Source organism: Tenrec ecaudatus, chromosome 14, assembly GCF_050624435.1.
Source record: "Tenrec ecaudatus isolate mTenEca1 chromosome 14, mTenEca1.hap1, whole genome shotgun sequence".
Lineage (NCBI taxonomy): Eukaryota > Metazoa > Chordata > Mammalia > Afrosoricida > Tenrecidae > Tenrec > Tenrec ecaudatus.
The window spans coordinates 29,046,981-29,061,905 of NC_134543.1; the positions used below are offsets into that span (position 1 = coordinate 29,046,981).

A 14,925-nucleotide genomic window follows, 5' to 3' on the forward strand; every position below is an offset into this window, starting at 1 on the left:
CCACATATGAAGGTGGCATTTTCTTCAAGGGCTCAATGGTACCACACACGGATGGTTCCAGGAAGGCAAACAATACCCAGTGTTTTGTCCGATACAAAACCTTTAAACCAGAGGTTACAGGGGACACCACAGGTTAGGACGCCTCCGAATATGGAAAGTACCACAGCACGCTGAAAGGACCGACACAGCTGTCTTGGCAGGACATCAGGACTGGTAAAGCCGAGGGGCAGGCCCTCCAGGAGATGGGTCGACACTGTGGCTGCAACAGTGAGCTCAAGCAGAGTGACAATAACGAGGATGGCCCGGGCCCGGGCAGTGCTTCCGTCTGTTGGGCCCAGGGTCGCTGCGTCAAAAGCATCGACTCGATGGCATCTAACAAGTGCACTCAGGTGACTCCTGCCTATTGTTTGTTTGTTTTTTTTAAGGAGCCCTGGTGACTCTGTTGGGTAAATGGTGGACTGCCAGTTGCAAGGTGAGCGGTTCAAACCCATGAGTCACTTCTTGTTAGAAAGAGGAGGCTGTCTGCTTCCGTGATGATTGACAGCCTTGGAAGCCTTATCTCGGGTTGCTAGGGGCTAGAAATGACTCAAGGGGGCGGGCGGGGGGTGGGGGGATTGTTCTTTGCTTCTGTGGGTCTCCTTTGTCCAGAACCTCCAAAAAGAAAAAAAATCCCGATTCACAGTCGGCAGTTACAAAAGGTAGTTGGAGTTACATGCAGGGGTCGGAGAAGAGAGGTCGCTGGGCGGCTCCAGCAGTTGCAATTAGCTGCCCGTCTGAAGAGGAGCGGGTCAAAGCCATCCAGAAACAGAGTGGACAAAGGGCTGGCGCCCTGCTTCCATAGAGATGACAGGTAACAGAACCCCAAGGGAGCGGCTTGACTGCGTAACACAGGGGTCGCCATGAATGAACTGAGCGCCAGGGGGTGGCAGAGGGGAAGGGCCTCTGAAGACAAGCCACAGGCGCCTGTGCCACCTACAGACTTAGTGCCGGGGACCCTGCCCTCGCAGGCAGAGGGCAGCCAATGGGTCTCTGTGTTCACAGAGGGCAGGATGGTCACAGACTCAGGGGGTCAGTAAACCCAGAGGAGGCTCATGCTCTCACTCCCAGCCCCTCCTCCATCTTTCCAGCTCTCTCCGGGCAACGTTGCCTTGGGTCTTTGGGGGACAGTGGAGCAGGGAGACCTGGCTGAGAACCTGTGAGGAGGCTCAGCGTCCCAACACATTGCCCACGGGTCTGAGGACCCCAATGGATAAGAGGGGATTAGAATGGGCCGGAGGAGGCTGAGGGCTAATGGGAACCCGACACTGAGCTTAGCACTACAGGAAACAAGACGAGGTACTCGGGGAGCAGAGGCCTGAAGAGCCTTCTGGTTTGCAGTCTGTGTTAACACGCACGCGTGCGCGCGGCACAACTAACCAGAAACAGGAGGCGCGGTTGACTGCCTGAAACTCAGCTCCCGTGCGCGCCACATGGGAAAGGGCGGCCCTGTCGTAATGGGAGTCCACGCCGGTGGACCGCTTCCTCACGGGGGCCTCCTCCTTCACTTACGATACAGCACGGCTTTTCCTTCCCAGCGAAACTGATGCTGGAAAGGTCCTCTGAACCCGCCCCAGGGCGCACTGGGAAAGTGCCCCCGAGTGGCCCGCTATCCGCCCAGCTGGTGCCCACAGCCAGTGTGCTGCCCGGGCCCCGGAGCCAGCCCTTTTGCTTCCCCTGGGCATCCCTCAGCCCCCCTGTCTCCCTCTCCTCCAAAGGGCAGGAAAGAAAGCCCAGCACAACTTTCCGACCTATTCTGAAAGGGAATCACATTTCCAATTCAAACCGGCTCTCTCGTGTGCTGTCTTCCTGAGTGCCAGGCATTATGAGAAACGCCTGGAGCTACATTCGGTCATCGCCACAGCCCCCCAAGATTCGAACTGTGATCATTGCCACTTTATTAGACGGAGACTCTAAGAAGTCACGGAGTGCCCCTGAACTTTCCAGAGGGGTCTGATTTCGGCTGAGCCCATACAGAGCCTACTGGGGGGACCAGCTCCTCTCCAAGGGAATGCCCATCGGGCAGCCTGGGTCTGACGAGTGCCTGCTGCTGACTGAGAGCTCAGGGCCCCCATGAGTTCTCAGGGGCTGACATCACAGAAGACTGGACACCAGACACCACAGTGATGGGGAGGCTGCTGGCAGAGCCAGTCAGTGCTCAAATGCAAACCAAGGCCAGCAAGGCTGTGACTCCCGCCGGTTCCGCGGGCCCCGCCCATCTGCTTCCGCAAAGACCCCGGGCAGCAGTTCTTCTCTGTCCATGGGCTTGCTCAGGGTTGGGCTCTGCTCAAGGGCACTGAGCCACCACTGCCGCCCCGGGGAACTCAGGTACAGCTGCCTTAAGCGACCACCGTCCTCCCTGACGTTTGTTTCTTTAAACACAAGCACAAACTCACAGCTTAAAAACAAATTTTTTTTCTAAGTGCTAACAAAATGATGGGGCCTAAAATGGAAATTCAAGATTTCAAAGGTGAGCGGGAAGATTCTGTTCAAGAAGGGGCAGATTGTCTCTCTCTCTCTCTCTCTCTCTCTCTCTCTCTCTCTCTCTCTCTCTTTTCTCTCTCTGCCAAAGAAGGATGAGACAAGAAAAGCGTCTGAGTCAGGAGGAAGGGGGCCAATGCTATTCCAAACAGCCGCAAATTAAAAACCAATTATGCAATGCTGGCTAAAAAAAAAGAGGAAAAAAATCCGTCAGTGGCGTGCCTCTACATTTGAGTCCTAAAACACATGCATGCCAGGGCCAACCTTCCTCCAGAGCATCCACTGGTTTGAAGCAACTGCTTGTGTGTGCGCATGCGCTCTCTCACAGGCACAACACGGAGGAAGGACCTGTCTGCTTGGTGAACAAACTCTGGGAAGGCCACCTGCTGCTGCAAGCAGACAAGCCTTCCTGGGTCCCTCCAGTGCACAGCTTTCCGTTCACACTGCATCCCGGTGTCCTCCAGGGTCCCTGGAGGGGTGGGAGAGCCCAAACGTGAACTCCAAGAAGAGCTTACGTCTCCTCCCCGGCTCAGAATTTGACCAGGAGCCACACCTAGGCACCAGGTGGAAATCACAGGAAACGATACCGTTGCCAACAGCCCAGCACGCAGTGCCAATCCCCAGAGGTAAGCGTAGGAATTGGCCGGAGGCCAGGTTGACACAGGACCCCCAGCATCCGAGTAACCGCTGCATCTACTAACTGGGCAGAGTCCCTGGACTCCACATGACCCTCACAAAATCTGATCCTGAGGACTTGGGTGGGATCTGGACAGCTGGATTTTTTTTTAAATAAAGAAATTCCCAGACCGTTTTCATGATCAGCCACGTTTGAGAATGGTTAGCCTGATTTTCACTGTGTTTTCCCATCCGAACGCGCTTAAATTCAGAAGTAGAAAAAACAAAGGGACAAACTGCCCTTGGTGGTTGAGTTGAAGGCTGTGAAAATCGGGAGGAAGACAGTTTGACTTGTCGGCTAACTAATGTTCAAACCAACAAACACATATGAAACATGCTGACAATGAACATGGAGAAGTAAAACCACAAATGCAGTATGCCTTGGGACCTAACACAGGACACAGACTCAAAAGCAGGCGGGTGACGCAGGCAGCGGGGAGCGGGCTGGGTGCAAGGCAACAGGACTGTGGGGAGCTGAAGCCTGCTTCTACTCCTCGCCTCCGGCGTCTCCTTATGTGGGAGGGTGTGGCCCTCGCCTGGCTAGGGATCCTGTGTTTGATTTTTAAGAGAAACTAGAAAATCCACATTTCTTGATTTTAAGCATAGTAAGCCATTCACCTGCAAAACCAAACAGAAACCCCACACTGTGAGGGCCAAACAAGATTCATCTCTAGAGTAGCTCCTGCCCAAGGGGTGACAGTTTGCAAGGTACCCAATCCGACCTCCCCTGAGCCCTTGACTGGAACAGGGGAGGGCTGCTGGCTTTTGGTGAGTGAGTGAGTGAGTGAGTTTGTGTATGTGGCTGAGAAGAAGAGAACGCCAGCGAGTGACTTTTCGGGGCTCAGGTTAAACAGGGGTGCCCATCTTGGGGCTTTTAGACTTCAATGGAAAATGCATTCCTGGCCCAGAGGAGCGGGGTATCTGCTGCCCCAATTGCTACTCACTTTGAAGCAGCTGGGAAGACCAACAGGGACCGGCCGGCTGAGGAGCCCAGCTGTCAGGGGCTAGGGAAGGAAAAGCCAAGGAAGCAAAGCTCTGGTGGAAGTCAGAGGGGAAAGTTCCCTTGGAAAGTCACACCGGACAAGAAAGAATTCCAAAGAGGCAGCAAAGAAGTCACACCCTGAAAAAACCCAGAATGTAGCATGCTTAGATCGCTGACCACCCATCACAGCCGGCAGTCCTGGTCCCTCACTCCCTGGCCTGCTTAATGATCCCTCCCGGTGCTGATTACTACCTGACAGATTTGATATTAAAAACAGACAATGCCATCCTGTCAACCATGTGTGTTAGCACAGCACCATGCTCCATGGGGTTGTAAATGGAAGGGGAGTTTTTGAAGCTCGATCCCCAGACCTTTCTTCTGAAGCACATCTGGGTGGATCCGAACCTCCAACCTTTTGGTAGCAGCCAAGCATTTAACTGTGTGCACCACCTAGGGGTAGTGATTTGTTTGTTTGGGGACACGCTTCCTGCCCCAAACACCATCCACAACGGAAGCTCCAGGAGCGGGGAGGCTTTGACCGTTGGATCTGTGGTTCCCTTCCCCGTGCCCAGGCTGGTAAAGGGCATGGCGGCTGTGCTTGAGAGATAGCAGCTAAACCAGCGGAGTTCGGGCAAGCAGCTGGCACCAAACTCACTGCCGTCGCACCCATCCCAACTCATGGCAATCCTACAGGACAGAGTAGAACCGCCTCTGAGTTTCCAAGGCTGTCAGTCTTTACTGGGGCAGAGAGCCTCGTCTTTCTCCCTCAGAGCGCTGGTGGGTTGGAATGCCCAACACTGCAGGTAGCAGGCCATAACCCACTGCCCTGCCAGTGGAGTTTCACATGATGTGTTCGCCAAACGACAAGAGCCCTGCCAGCACACGACACTTCATAAGTTACCAAAGCTGTCGCTCAACTTCATTCCTCTAACTCTCTTACCAAACTGTTTCATGCATCTGGCCGGGGCCTACGGAGAGGGCTCGCCTCTGCCAGGCCCGTGGCCCAACAGCCAGGCCTCGCAGAGCTGCCTGCAGCGGTAGCTGGCTGAGTTCTCCCCAGTCCGGGAGGGTTGAGGCTACAGAACTGCAGGGTTCAGCATGAATCGGGGCCACGTCATCAAAATGATGAAGCGTGCTGAGGCCAGGTTCATCTGGCCTCCCCAGCCGAGGAGAGGTCTGATTGGAGGCTTGGGAGGGACTCAGAGGCCGCAGGAATGAGCGGCACACCATAGGTTAGAGTTCTGGCTCTCAAGTCGGCCTGGGCTCCTTGCCCAGTTATGTGACTTTGGACCTCACTGACTGACCCTTGCTGGCAGGCGTAGAGGGGGCACAGTGGTTAAAGAGCTCAGCTGAGAACCAAAAGGTCAGTGGTCCAAACACACCAGCTGCGGCCGTCAGCTTTGGCTGAGAGTCAGAATGCTCTGGAAGGGAGTGAGTTCTACCCCTGGCTGAGGACATCCATCACGGGGGACTAATAACAGCAACCGTATGACGTCACCAAGTCCTGAGGAGAGTTACACAGATGATTTCATGAGCACTGTCTCGCACCATGCTTGGTGTACACAGCTCGGCCCAGTGAGATGGGGCGATGGGAGCGTCATTATGTGGAGCCGGGAAAGTGTGTGTCTGCGGATGGAAAGGTGGTAATCAAACCAACCTGGCTTCTCATGAAGACTCAACACCAACAACAATCTCCCTGCCATCAAATCAACACCCACTCCTAGCGACCCGATAGGATGGGTAGAAGTGTCCCTGTGGGATTCTGAGATTAAAACCCTTGACAGGAGTAGAAAGCTCACCTCCTCCTGAGGTGGGCGGTCTTGAACTGCAGACCTTGTGGGTTGCAGGCCAACGCATAACCTTTAGGCCGCCAGGGCTCCTTCGTAGAAAAGCCTACAGGGCCGTTCTCCGATGAGGTTGAAGTCGGCTCAGAGGGGCCTCAACAACAGCTCTGGGTCGCCTTCAGCATCCAAACTTCAGCTCCGCCACTTGGCAGAGATGTGACCCGAGTGACTTAACCCCACAAAAGTCTCTTCTCTCAATGGAGACCACCTGGCGGCCAGGAGGGGTACAGAGGGAATGGGAGCAGCGGTTGAAGTGCTTAGCACAGGCCCTGCTGCCTGTGATGGACAGGCCGACTTTGAGACAGAGCGGGTTCAGTGTCACAGCAGAGCGAGTCATGTGACCGTCCTTTGGTTTCTCGGTGCGCGTGGGGGTTATGAACACACTGTTCCGGAGTCCTCTGTGTGTGCGGTAGCATGATGGAAAATGTCGGGAGAGAGCCCCAACATGTGACGCCGAGACACAAAACAGACACGTGCTGCTTGGAAAAGGGCACCCAGAGATGTGCTTGACGCAGGGCTGCTGCCGGTCTTCAATTTCTGCGAAGAGCAATAAAGCCAAGCTCACGAGAACAAGACAGGAGGCGATTCCACCACTGGCCCGTCAGTGCATCAGACGGTGGGGCCGTCACCGTTCACTGCACCAGCATGTTACTCAAGGGGGAGACATTTCGGTGGAGCGGCCAGACCAAGACCCTGGTGGTCTCCTTCTGACAGGACGTCGGTCAGTGAAAACACCGCCTGACACAGCGCCGGAAGACACGTTCTGTAGGTTGGACGGCACTTGAGATATTGCTAGGGAAGCGTTGCCCCCCCAAAGTAGAGTCGGCTTTTACATGAGCGTGGACTAAAGCTCTCAGAGCCTTCGTCTGTGAAGTGGCATAACTGACAATGAGAAGAAGCCACGGTGAACACCTAATTAGAACATGGAACATTACAAAGCACCCATCAAGGAAAATTGGAAATCTTCAAAAATGAAGTGGGACACCCAGAACAATGTGCTAGGCAGCACTGAGCGAAAGTGGACCAGCACTGGCCATTCTGAATGCAACAACCGCATGGGCCACCGTGCTGGAATGACCCGCTGAGGAGGGATGCTGCCGCCCGCACCGTCAGAGAGAATGTGTCCTAAAGCAAGCTGGCGGTGACAGGATAATATCCGTCTGCTTGGAAAGATCCATCAATTATCCACATTTCGGCACCCACCGCTGATACCACAGATGAAATTTCAGAGTTTTGCAACGTCTAGAGTCTAAAACTGATGGAGCATGCACTCAGGACACACTGATAGTGACTCGTGACTGGAATGCAAACGTTTCAAACAAAGGATCAGCAGGTGGCAACTCTGGTCTTCATGACGGAAAGCACGCCGGCGATCCCATCCTGGAATGGCGCGCCACCAATGACTTATTCATCGCGAATGCCCTTTGTCCAGCAATACAAATGATGACCCTAACACACGGGAAGCCAATTAATGACATCTGTGGAGAGGATGATGGAGATGCTCAATATCATCAGCTAGAACAAGGCTGGGGCTGCCGGCAAAGAAGACCACCAATTGCCTGTATGCAAGTTCAAGTTGAAGGTAAAGAGCATGGAAATGAGTTCACCCGAGCCAACATATGCGCTGACTGTATCCCACTTGCACTGAGAGACCATCTCCAAGAGAGACTGGCAGACTGAACACGGATGACCGAAGAGCACACTCGTTGGGGGGGGGGGGCGCCCAGGACATCATACATGACGAACACAAACGGGTAGGAAAAGGACAGAAATAGGCAAGGACCGGTGTCAGAAGAGACTCTGAAATTTGCTCTTGAATGGAGGAGTTCAAGCAACCAGAGGAGATGCGGAGATAAAAGCTGAACAGAACATTGTAAAGAGCAGTTTAAGATGACAACGTATTATAATGAAAGATGAAACGACCTGCTGTTGGAAAATCCAAAGGAAAGAGCATGCTTGGCATTTCTCGAGTGGACACAAGTGGAGAAAAACCCAAGCCCAAATTCCAGTATTAAAGGAGCCAATGCCTAAAGTTGACATGCAATAAGGAAGAACGAAGGAAGACCGAAGAATCTGAATTGTGGAGTTGGTGCAGACTACTGAAAGGACCATAGTTTGCTAAAAGGACAAACAAATCCGTCTTGGAAGGAGACAGCCAGAGAGATCCTTAGGAGCAAGGATGGCGAGACTTTGTCTCACATACACGAGACACATTGTCAGGGAGACCAGTCCCTGGAGAAGGACAGCATGCTGGGTAAAGTCGAGGGGCAGCGAACGTGAGGAAGGTCCTCCAGGAGATGGATGGACATGGTGGCTGCAACCAGGGCCTCAAGCACAGGAACAAAATGTGAGAATGGTGCAGGACCGGGCAGGGTTTCGTTCTGCTGGGTCGGAACCGGCTTGATGGCCCCTAACAACACAATAACAAGGGCAAAATATGGAACGATGCAGGCAACATCAAAAGATGGTGGAAAGAATACACAGAGAATGAAGGAGCCAACAGACTTGGTTGACATTCAGTCATTTCGGGAGGTAGCCCATGATCAAGAGCTAGCAGCACGGAAGGATAAAGTGCAAGCTTCATGGGCGGCACTGGAAAAAGCAAGGTTCTAGGGGTGGACGGAATACTAAGGGAGACATTCCCACCAAGGATACAACATTGGAAAGAGTCACTCACCAATGCCAAGAAATTTGGAAAAGTGGTTCGAGGGCCAACCAGCTGGAAAGATCCAAATCTGTGCCTGTTTTCCAAAGAAAGGTATTTAACAAAATGTGGCTATCGGCCAACAATAGCATTCATATCACATGGAAGTGAATGTTGCTGAAGATGCGCCAATGGTTGCAGCCACACTTGACGGAGCTGCCAGAGAACCAAGTCAGAGTCCGAGAAGGCTGTGAGAGGAGGGCTATTGCTCCCGATGTCCGATGGATCTTGGCTGAAAGCGGAGCAAACCGGAGCAATGTTGAGCTAGCTGTGTGTTATTGACAATGCAAAGGCATTTGAGTGTGTGGATCACAGTAACTTACAGATAACATTGCCAAGAATGAGAATCCCAGAACATCTCATCGTGTCCACGTGGGACCTGCACCTAGACCAAAGGGAAATTTTAAATCGGGAAAGGTACGTTGGGGTTGCGCCCTTCCACCATACTTCTTCAATCTGTACGCTGGACAAAGACGCCAAGAAGCCGGTGGGAGGAGCCTCATTCACAAGATGTGAAGGATGCAGATGACACAACCTTGTCTGCTGAGCACAAGAGATGGGAGCATGTGCGGACGACGGTCAAAGACGGCAACCTTCAGGACGGACTACACCGCAACTGACGAGAACGAAGATCCTCACAGCCGGACCGACAGCTAGGGAAACGAGGAGGCTGCTGGGAAGTTCTCTTTCCTTGGGTCCGCAATCAATGCTCACGGACGCAGCCGTCAAGACATTGAACTGTGCCTTGCCTTGGGCGAACCTGCTACCAAGCACCTCTTCAAAATTATAGACCGCCAAGGTGTCACTTTGAGGACCAAAGTACACCTGATCCAAGCCGTGGTGTTTTCAATGTCCCTTATGCTTGTGAAAGCTGCTGCTGCTGTTGTTGTTGTTGGGTGCCTTGGAGTTGGCTCTGACTCATAGCTTTCCTGGACACGACAGAAAAAAACACTGCCGGGTCCTGTGCCAGCCTCACAATTGCCCCCTCATGAGCCCACCATGTGGCCACGGTCCATCCGTCCATCTCCTCAAGAGTCTTCCTTTACTTTGCTGCCCCTCTACTTGACCAAGCAGGAAGGTCCTTCTCCAAGGGCGGTCTCGCCTCGCGACATGTCCAAAGGAGCTGACAGCGAGTCTCACCCTCCTGGCCTCTAGGGAGCACTCTGGCCTTAGTTCTTCCAAAACACATCGGTTATAGCTTGTTCTTCTCGCAATGAATAGTAACCCCAAAGCAACTCCTGGCACGCAGGAATGGGGGAATGAATAAAGGAGACCCAAAGGGATTTGAGTGAGGGGTGGGTGAGCAATATCGGACATACCAGGAACTGCCAGGAGAGCAAACACGTATGGAAAACCCTCGCCGCCAGTATTTGGGACAGGTTATCCGGAGGGGCTTGTCCCACCAGGGAAATCGTGCTCGGTAAAGAAGAGGGTTGGCAGAAAGAGGAAGGCCCTTCCGCGAGACGGACTGACGCCGAGGCAGTGAGAAAGGGCTCAAACAGAGGGGCGATTGTGAGGAGGCTGCAGGACCCAGCCGGGCTTCTTCTGGTTGTGCGTGGGGGTCTCTGGGAGTTGGAATCTACGTGGTGGCATCTCACAGGAACTAGAGTGGCTTATTCTTATGCGGTAGACTTTTAGCATTCTAAAATGCCAGTGCCAATCTGCTCAGGGCAATTTGCCACGCGTACATCAATCTCTGGAACACGAGATTCTCCAGCAGTGGGCGTTTCTCTCCATCCCCTTTATTTTTGAATGACTCCCAAACTTGGTCTTGCTAGGGTCCCAGCAAGGAGCCTGTCCTTGGTCAGCTCTCACTGCAGGGCTGCCCTTACTTGGCACCAGCCCCACCTCCTCGGCTCTGCCGTGGTCTCAGCCCCCACAGAGCTGCAAGCTGACAGCACAGGGGAGGACATGCAAATAGGCCTAAAAAAGGCTTGCTATTTTCACGGCCTAGATGGTATACATTTGTGGGTGCCTGTGAGGACAGGACGTCACTGTCAGGTACAGGGCATATGCCACCAATTTGGGGTGTGTGTGAAATGTAAAAATACCCAACCCAAATAAAGGCCTTCTACTCCCTCAAAAGGAGACACTTCCAGCGCCTTGTGTGAAGGGAAAAGGGGGTGATGCTGCACCCCACCCCCACGGGCAAATCCCGGCAGGGCCAGCGCCTCCCCAAGGTGTCTGCCTCCTCATCAACACCACGGCCTCAGCACCCCGAGGAGACATTCCGCCGGTGCCTTTCAGTGGCATTATTACTACAGAGCAGCTGAGAAATGGATGCTTTCCAATCACGCAGGTGGAAGACAGAACGCCGGAAGATGATGGTCCTGCAGAAAGCACCAACCCCAAACCCCAAATCACTGCCATCGGGTCGATGCTGACTCATCTCGACCCTATAGGACAAACAGAGCCATGCTCCGGGAGACTCCGAGACTGTAACTCTTTACGGGAGTAGAAAGCCCCGTCTTTCTTCCTCGGAGTGGCTGGTGGTTTCAAACTTCTGGCCTTGTGGTTAGCAGCCCAACTCACAACCACGACACCATCAGGGCTCCTCCAGAAAGCCCACGACCTACGCCAGGACGCACCGTGTGGGTTTACAAACTCCATTCAGAAGGCTAGAATTCCAGACGCTCTCACCTCGTCACCGTCTCCAGTGAGCACCTACACTGTGCACCTGACCCGAGTGTCGTGAGCTCAAGTGTGTACAGTTCAGGGCAAGGCAGTGGCTGGGGCTAAGAACAGTCAAAGCGGTCATGCAACGGAAGGGAGACGACAGGGAGGAACGGGGGCATGCGGCGAACTGGAGAGAGGACACCACACAGTGCGGTCTGCAGCGGCCCTTTGCAGTCGCCGAGCAGCTGCCACACCAGAAGAGGGCACTGTGAAGACTGTGGGTGTTTTCTCTCATTTATATGTACCCCAAGTCCCTCCTGGGAACCTCTAGCCCTCCTGGCTCCATCCTTAAGGAGAGCGAGATGGTGGGGCAGAAGGAAGGTAAAAGGAAACAGAGGAAAGATCAGAAAGCAAAGCTGTAGATAGAAGTATAAACAGGTGGTACATATGTATATATTAACTCATAAAAATAAGACATATTGGCCTATGTATATCTATATATATTTATATGGCAATACATTGAGGTAGTGGTTGGACTGTGGTCCTTGACTCAAGCCCTTTCTCAACGGAAAAAACACTTCATACTAACAACCTGGCATTCTGTGATGCTCACCCTCCCGGCACAATTGATCATTAAAGACAAAAATGGGTGAACAACAAATGTGGTGAAGAAAGCTGATGGTGCCTGGCTATCAAGAGATACAGCGTCTGGGGTCTTAAAGGCTTGAGGTTAAACAAATGGCCATCTAGCAGAGAAGCAACAAGCCCCCATGGAAGAAGCACACCAGCCTGTGTGATCATGAGGTGTCAGTGGGATCAGGTAACAGGCATCAGAAGACTCCAAACAACCAAACAAAAAACATGTTGAGAAAGAGAGAGGCTGGAGCAGAGATCCAAAACCCATCTGTAGACAATGGGACATCCCTCACAGAAGGGTCACAAGGAAGGGATGAGTCAACCAGGGCACAATGTAGCTCCGATGAAGCACACAATATTCCTCTGGTCACTTGAGGCTTCCTCACCTCCCCACTCTCAAGACCCCAGTCCTGTCTTTCACTCAGGGCTAGACCGGAGCATGACCACTGGTACAGATAGAGCTTATGACACACAGAATCCAGGTCAGATAAACCCCTCAGGAACAGAAATGGGAGTAGTGATACCAGGAGGGTAGGGGGAAGGTAAGAGGGGTGGAGAGGGGAGGAGGAGGGAACCAATCACAGTGATTGACACATAACCACACACAGCACTAGTGGGAGGAACAACAGACAGCGTGGGTGAAGGGAGACAGCGGTCGGTGTAAGAAGTAAAAATAATAATCATTTATAAGTTCTCAAGGGGTACTGAGTGTGGAAGGGGGGAAGGGAGGAGTAAAAAGAGGAGCTGATACCTAGGGCTCAAATAGAAAGTAAATGTTTTGGAAATAATTATGGCAACATATATACACATACGCTTGTTACAATTGGTGTATGGATTACTGTAAGAGCCCTCAATAAAATGATCTTACCAAAAAAAAAAGGGTGAGCCTCGAGCCAGAGCCAGAAACTCACCACTCCCCCGTGACACAGCTACTCCATGTCTGATGCTCAGCTGCTTCCCTGTCCTCTCCCCTCTGCGCCCCCCACCACCCCACCCAGCCACCTTTCCACCTCCCATCACCGGCTCCCTCCCATCCCGTCCAGGGGCAGCTACTCTAGCTGGCCTCCTCTGAAGACCTGGTTCTCTTAGGGGCCTTTCCAGCACAAACGGGCAGCCCTAGGCTAGTGGCGTGGACAGCATCAGTGCTGAGCCAGCTGGGGACTTCTCACAAATCCCCAGGAAAAAGCTCTTCTCCTGCAGGTGAGCTGAGAGGCCTGCAGCTGTAAGGGCTGGGATGAGGGGGAGCTCTCTGTGGGCGTGTTGGGCAAACCCCTGCTCAGGAACACCACAGGGGGTGGCTGAGGCCCCCACCCGTGTGCTTGGGAAGGCAGGCCACCCCACCCTCCTTCCAAATGCTCTCCTCCAGCTCCAGGTGGGGGTCTGACGGGCAGAGGGGATGATGTCAGTAGCAGTGTCATGGTCAAAGTTAGCCCAATAATCTTGGCCCGGCCTTACTTTTGCAGCTGCGTGTTTTGGAGTTTGTCATTTCTTTTTCATGTGTTTGCTGGGAGTCACACAAAATATATATTCATCATTTGACAGACCCATGAGGACAGTGTTTCCCAAAGTGGGTGACATCCCCCACAGAGGGGCTCTGGAATGATTGGGGGTGGGGGTAGGAGGCTGTAAAAGCAGATACCTACACTGTTTTCATTGCTTGGGGGACAGGGGGAATAGGTCAAACCAGTTTGGGCACCTCTGAACTGAGGACCCGTTTTAGCAGTCCTAGTAAGAAGTAGAACTTGGACACCCATCTAAATTTTTTATACTTTAATTTTTTTTCTTCTTTCTTTCTTTCATTTTTTGTTTAATAGGAGCCCTGGTGGCATAGTGGAGTTATTCATTTGGCTGCTAACCATAAGGTCAGCAGTTCAAATCCAATGGCCGCTCCAGGAGCGAAAGTTGAGGCTGTTTGCTCCCATAAAGACTTTCCATCTCAGAAATCCTAAGAAGCAGTTCTGTCCTGTACTTTCAGGGTCCCTCTGAGTCAGGAGCGACTCGGTGGCAGTGGGTGGCTCTGGGTGCACTACCAAGCTGGACAAAGCACATGCACATTTGCACTGTGTCTCCTATACTACTGTTCATTTTTACTATCATCCTTCTCCGGCCCCTTGATGGGGGAGATGTGTGGGTGCAGCAGCAGCCGGCCCCAGCCGAGTGCTCCTCCGATTTCTGTGTCAGGGAATTCTCCTTGGAATCTGAAATGCAGGTTCGATAGATCTGGGGCAGGGAGCGGGGGGGTCTGACTCGCCTTGCTGCTGGTCCTCTGACTACACTTGGGTCACACAAAGTAAGGACCCAAGCTCTGCTGGGGTACAGGGCTGGCTCACCTCACTTTTCACGGGCTGGGGCCTCTTGCCCAGTTTCACCTCCAGGAAGTGCAGGGGGGCGATCATGGCCCCAATGTTGCGGATGTCGGCGTACTTCAGCTCCTCCGTGGTCAGGGCAGCACTGGGCAGGCCGGTCAGGGGGCCAAGCCCTGGCAGAGAGCCTGCAGTCACGGAAGGGTCGGGGATCTGCCCAGGCATCATAGCAAGAGCAGTGGTCCAGCCTGGGGTGGGAGAGAGAAAAGTGGGGACAGCGTTGTCAGCCAGGCCAAGGCTCCAGGAGGGGCTCAAGACCCTGCCCTCTGTCACTCATGTGACCCTGAGTCCCCTACCCACCCACCCATTGGCTCGTCCTGCCTCTAACGCCATCCTGCTAGAGGGAAACTTGGTCCCACAAATCACCCTGACACTGAGCTTGGCACGGACAGGAGTGTTGGCTTTGTTTGCTTTCCTTTACTACGTAAAGCAAGAGAGTGATCCTGCTCAAATGTCGAACCTTATCATTAAGAAAAAGTCCTTCATAGTTGACTGGAAGCAGATTACCAGAACTTTCTGCCAAGACACCTCTGGGTGGACTGGAACCACCAACCTTTGGGTGAGCAGCTGGGCGGTTGGCATTTCACA

At 53.1% G+C, this 14,925-nt stretch overlaps 1 protein-coding gene across 1 annotated transcript in view; it reads right to left on the minus strand.

Annotated features, from left to right (window-relative positions):
- Positions 1–14,925, minus strand: part of JDP2 (Jun dimerization protein 2) — a 49,233-nt gene that overhangs the window by 25,190 nt on the left and 9,118 nt on the right. The window contains exon 2 of the mRNA XM_075531339.1: positions 14,305–14,525. Within this exon, the coding sequence (XP_075387454.1) occupies positions 14,305–14,505 (201 nt within the window). The 5' untranslated portion in view covers positions 14,506–14,525. The remainder of the gene's footprint in view (positions 1–14,304; positions 14,526–14,925) is intronic.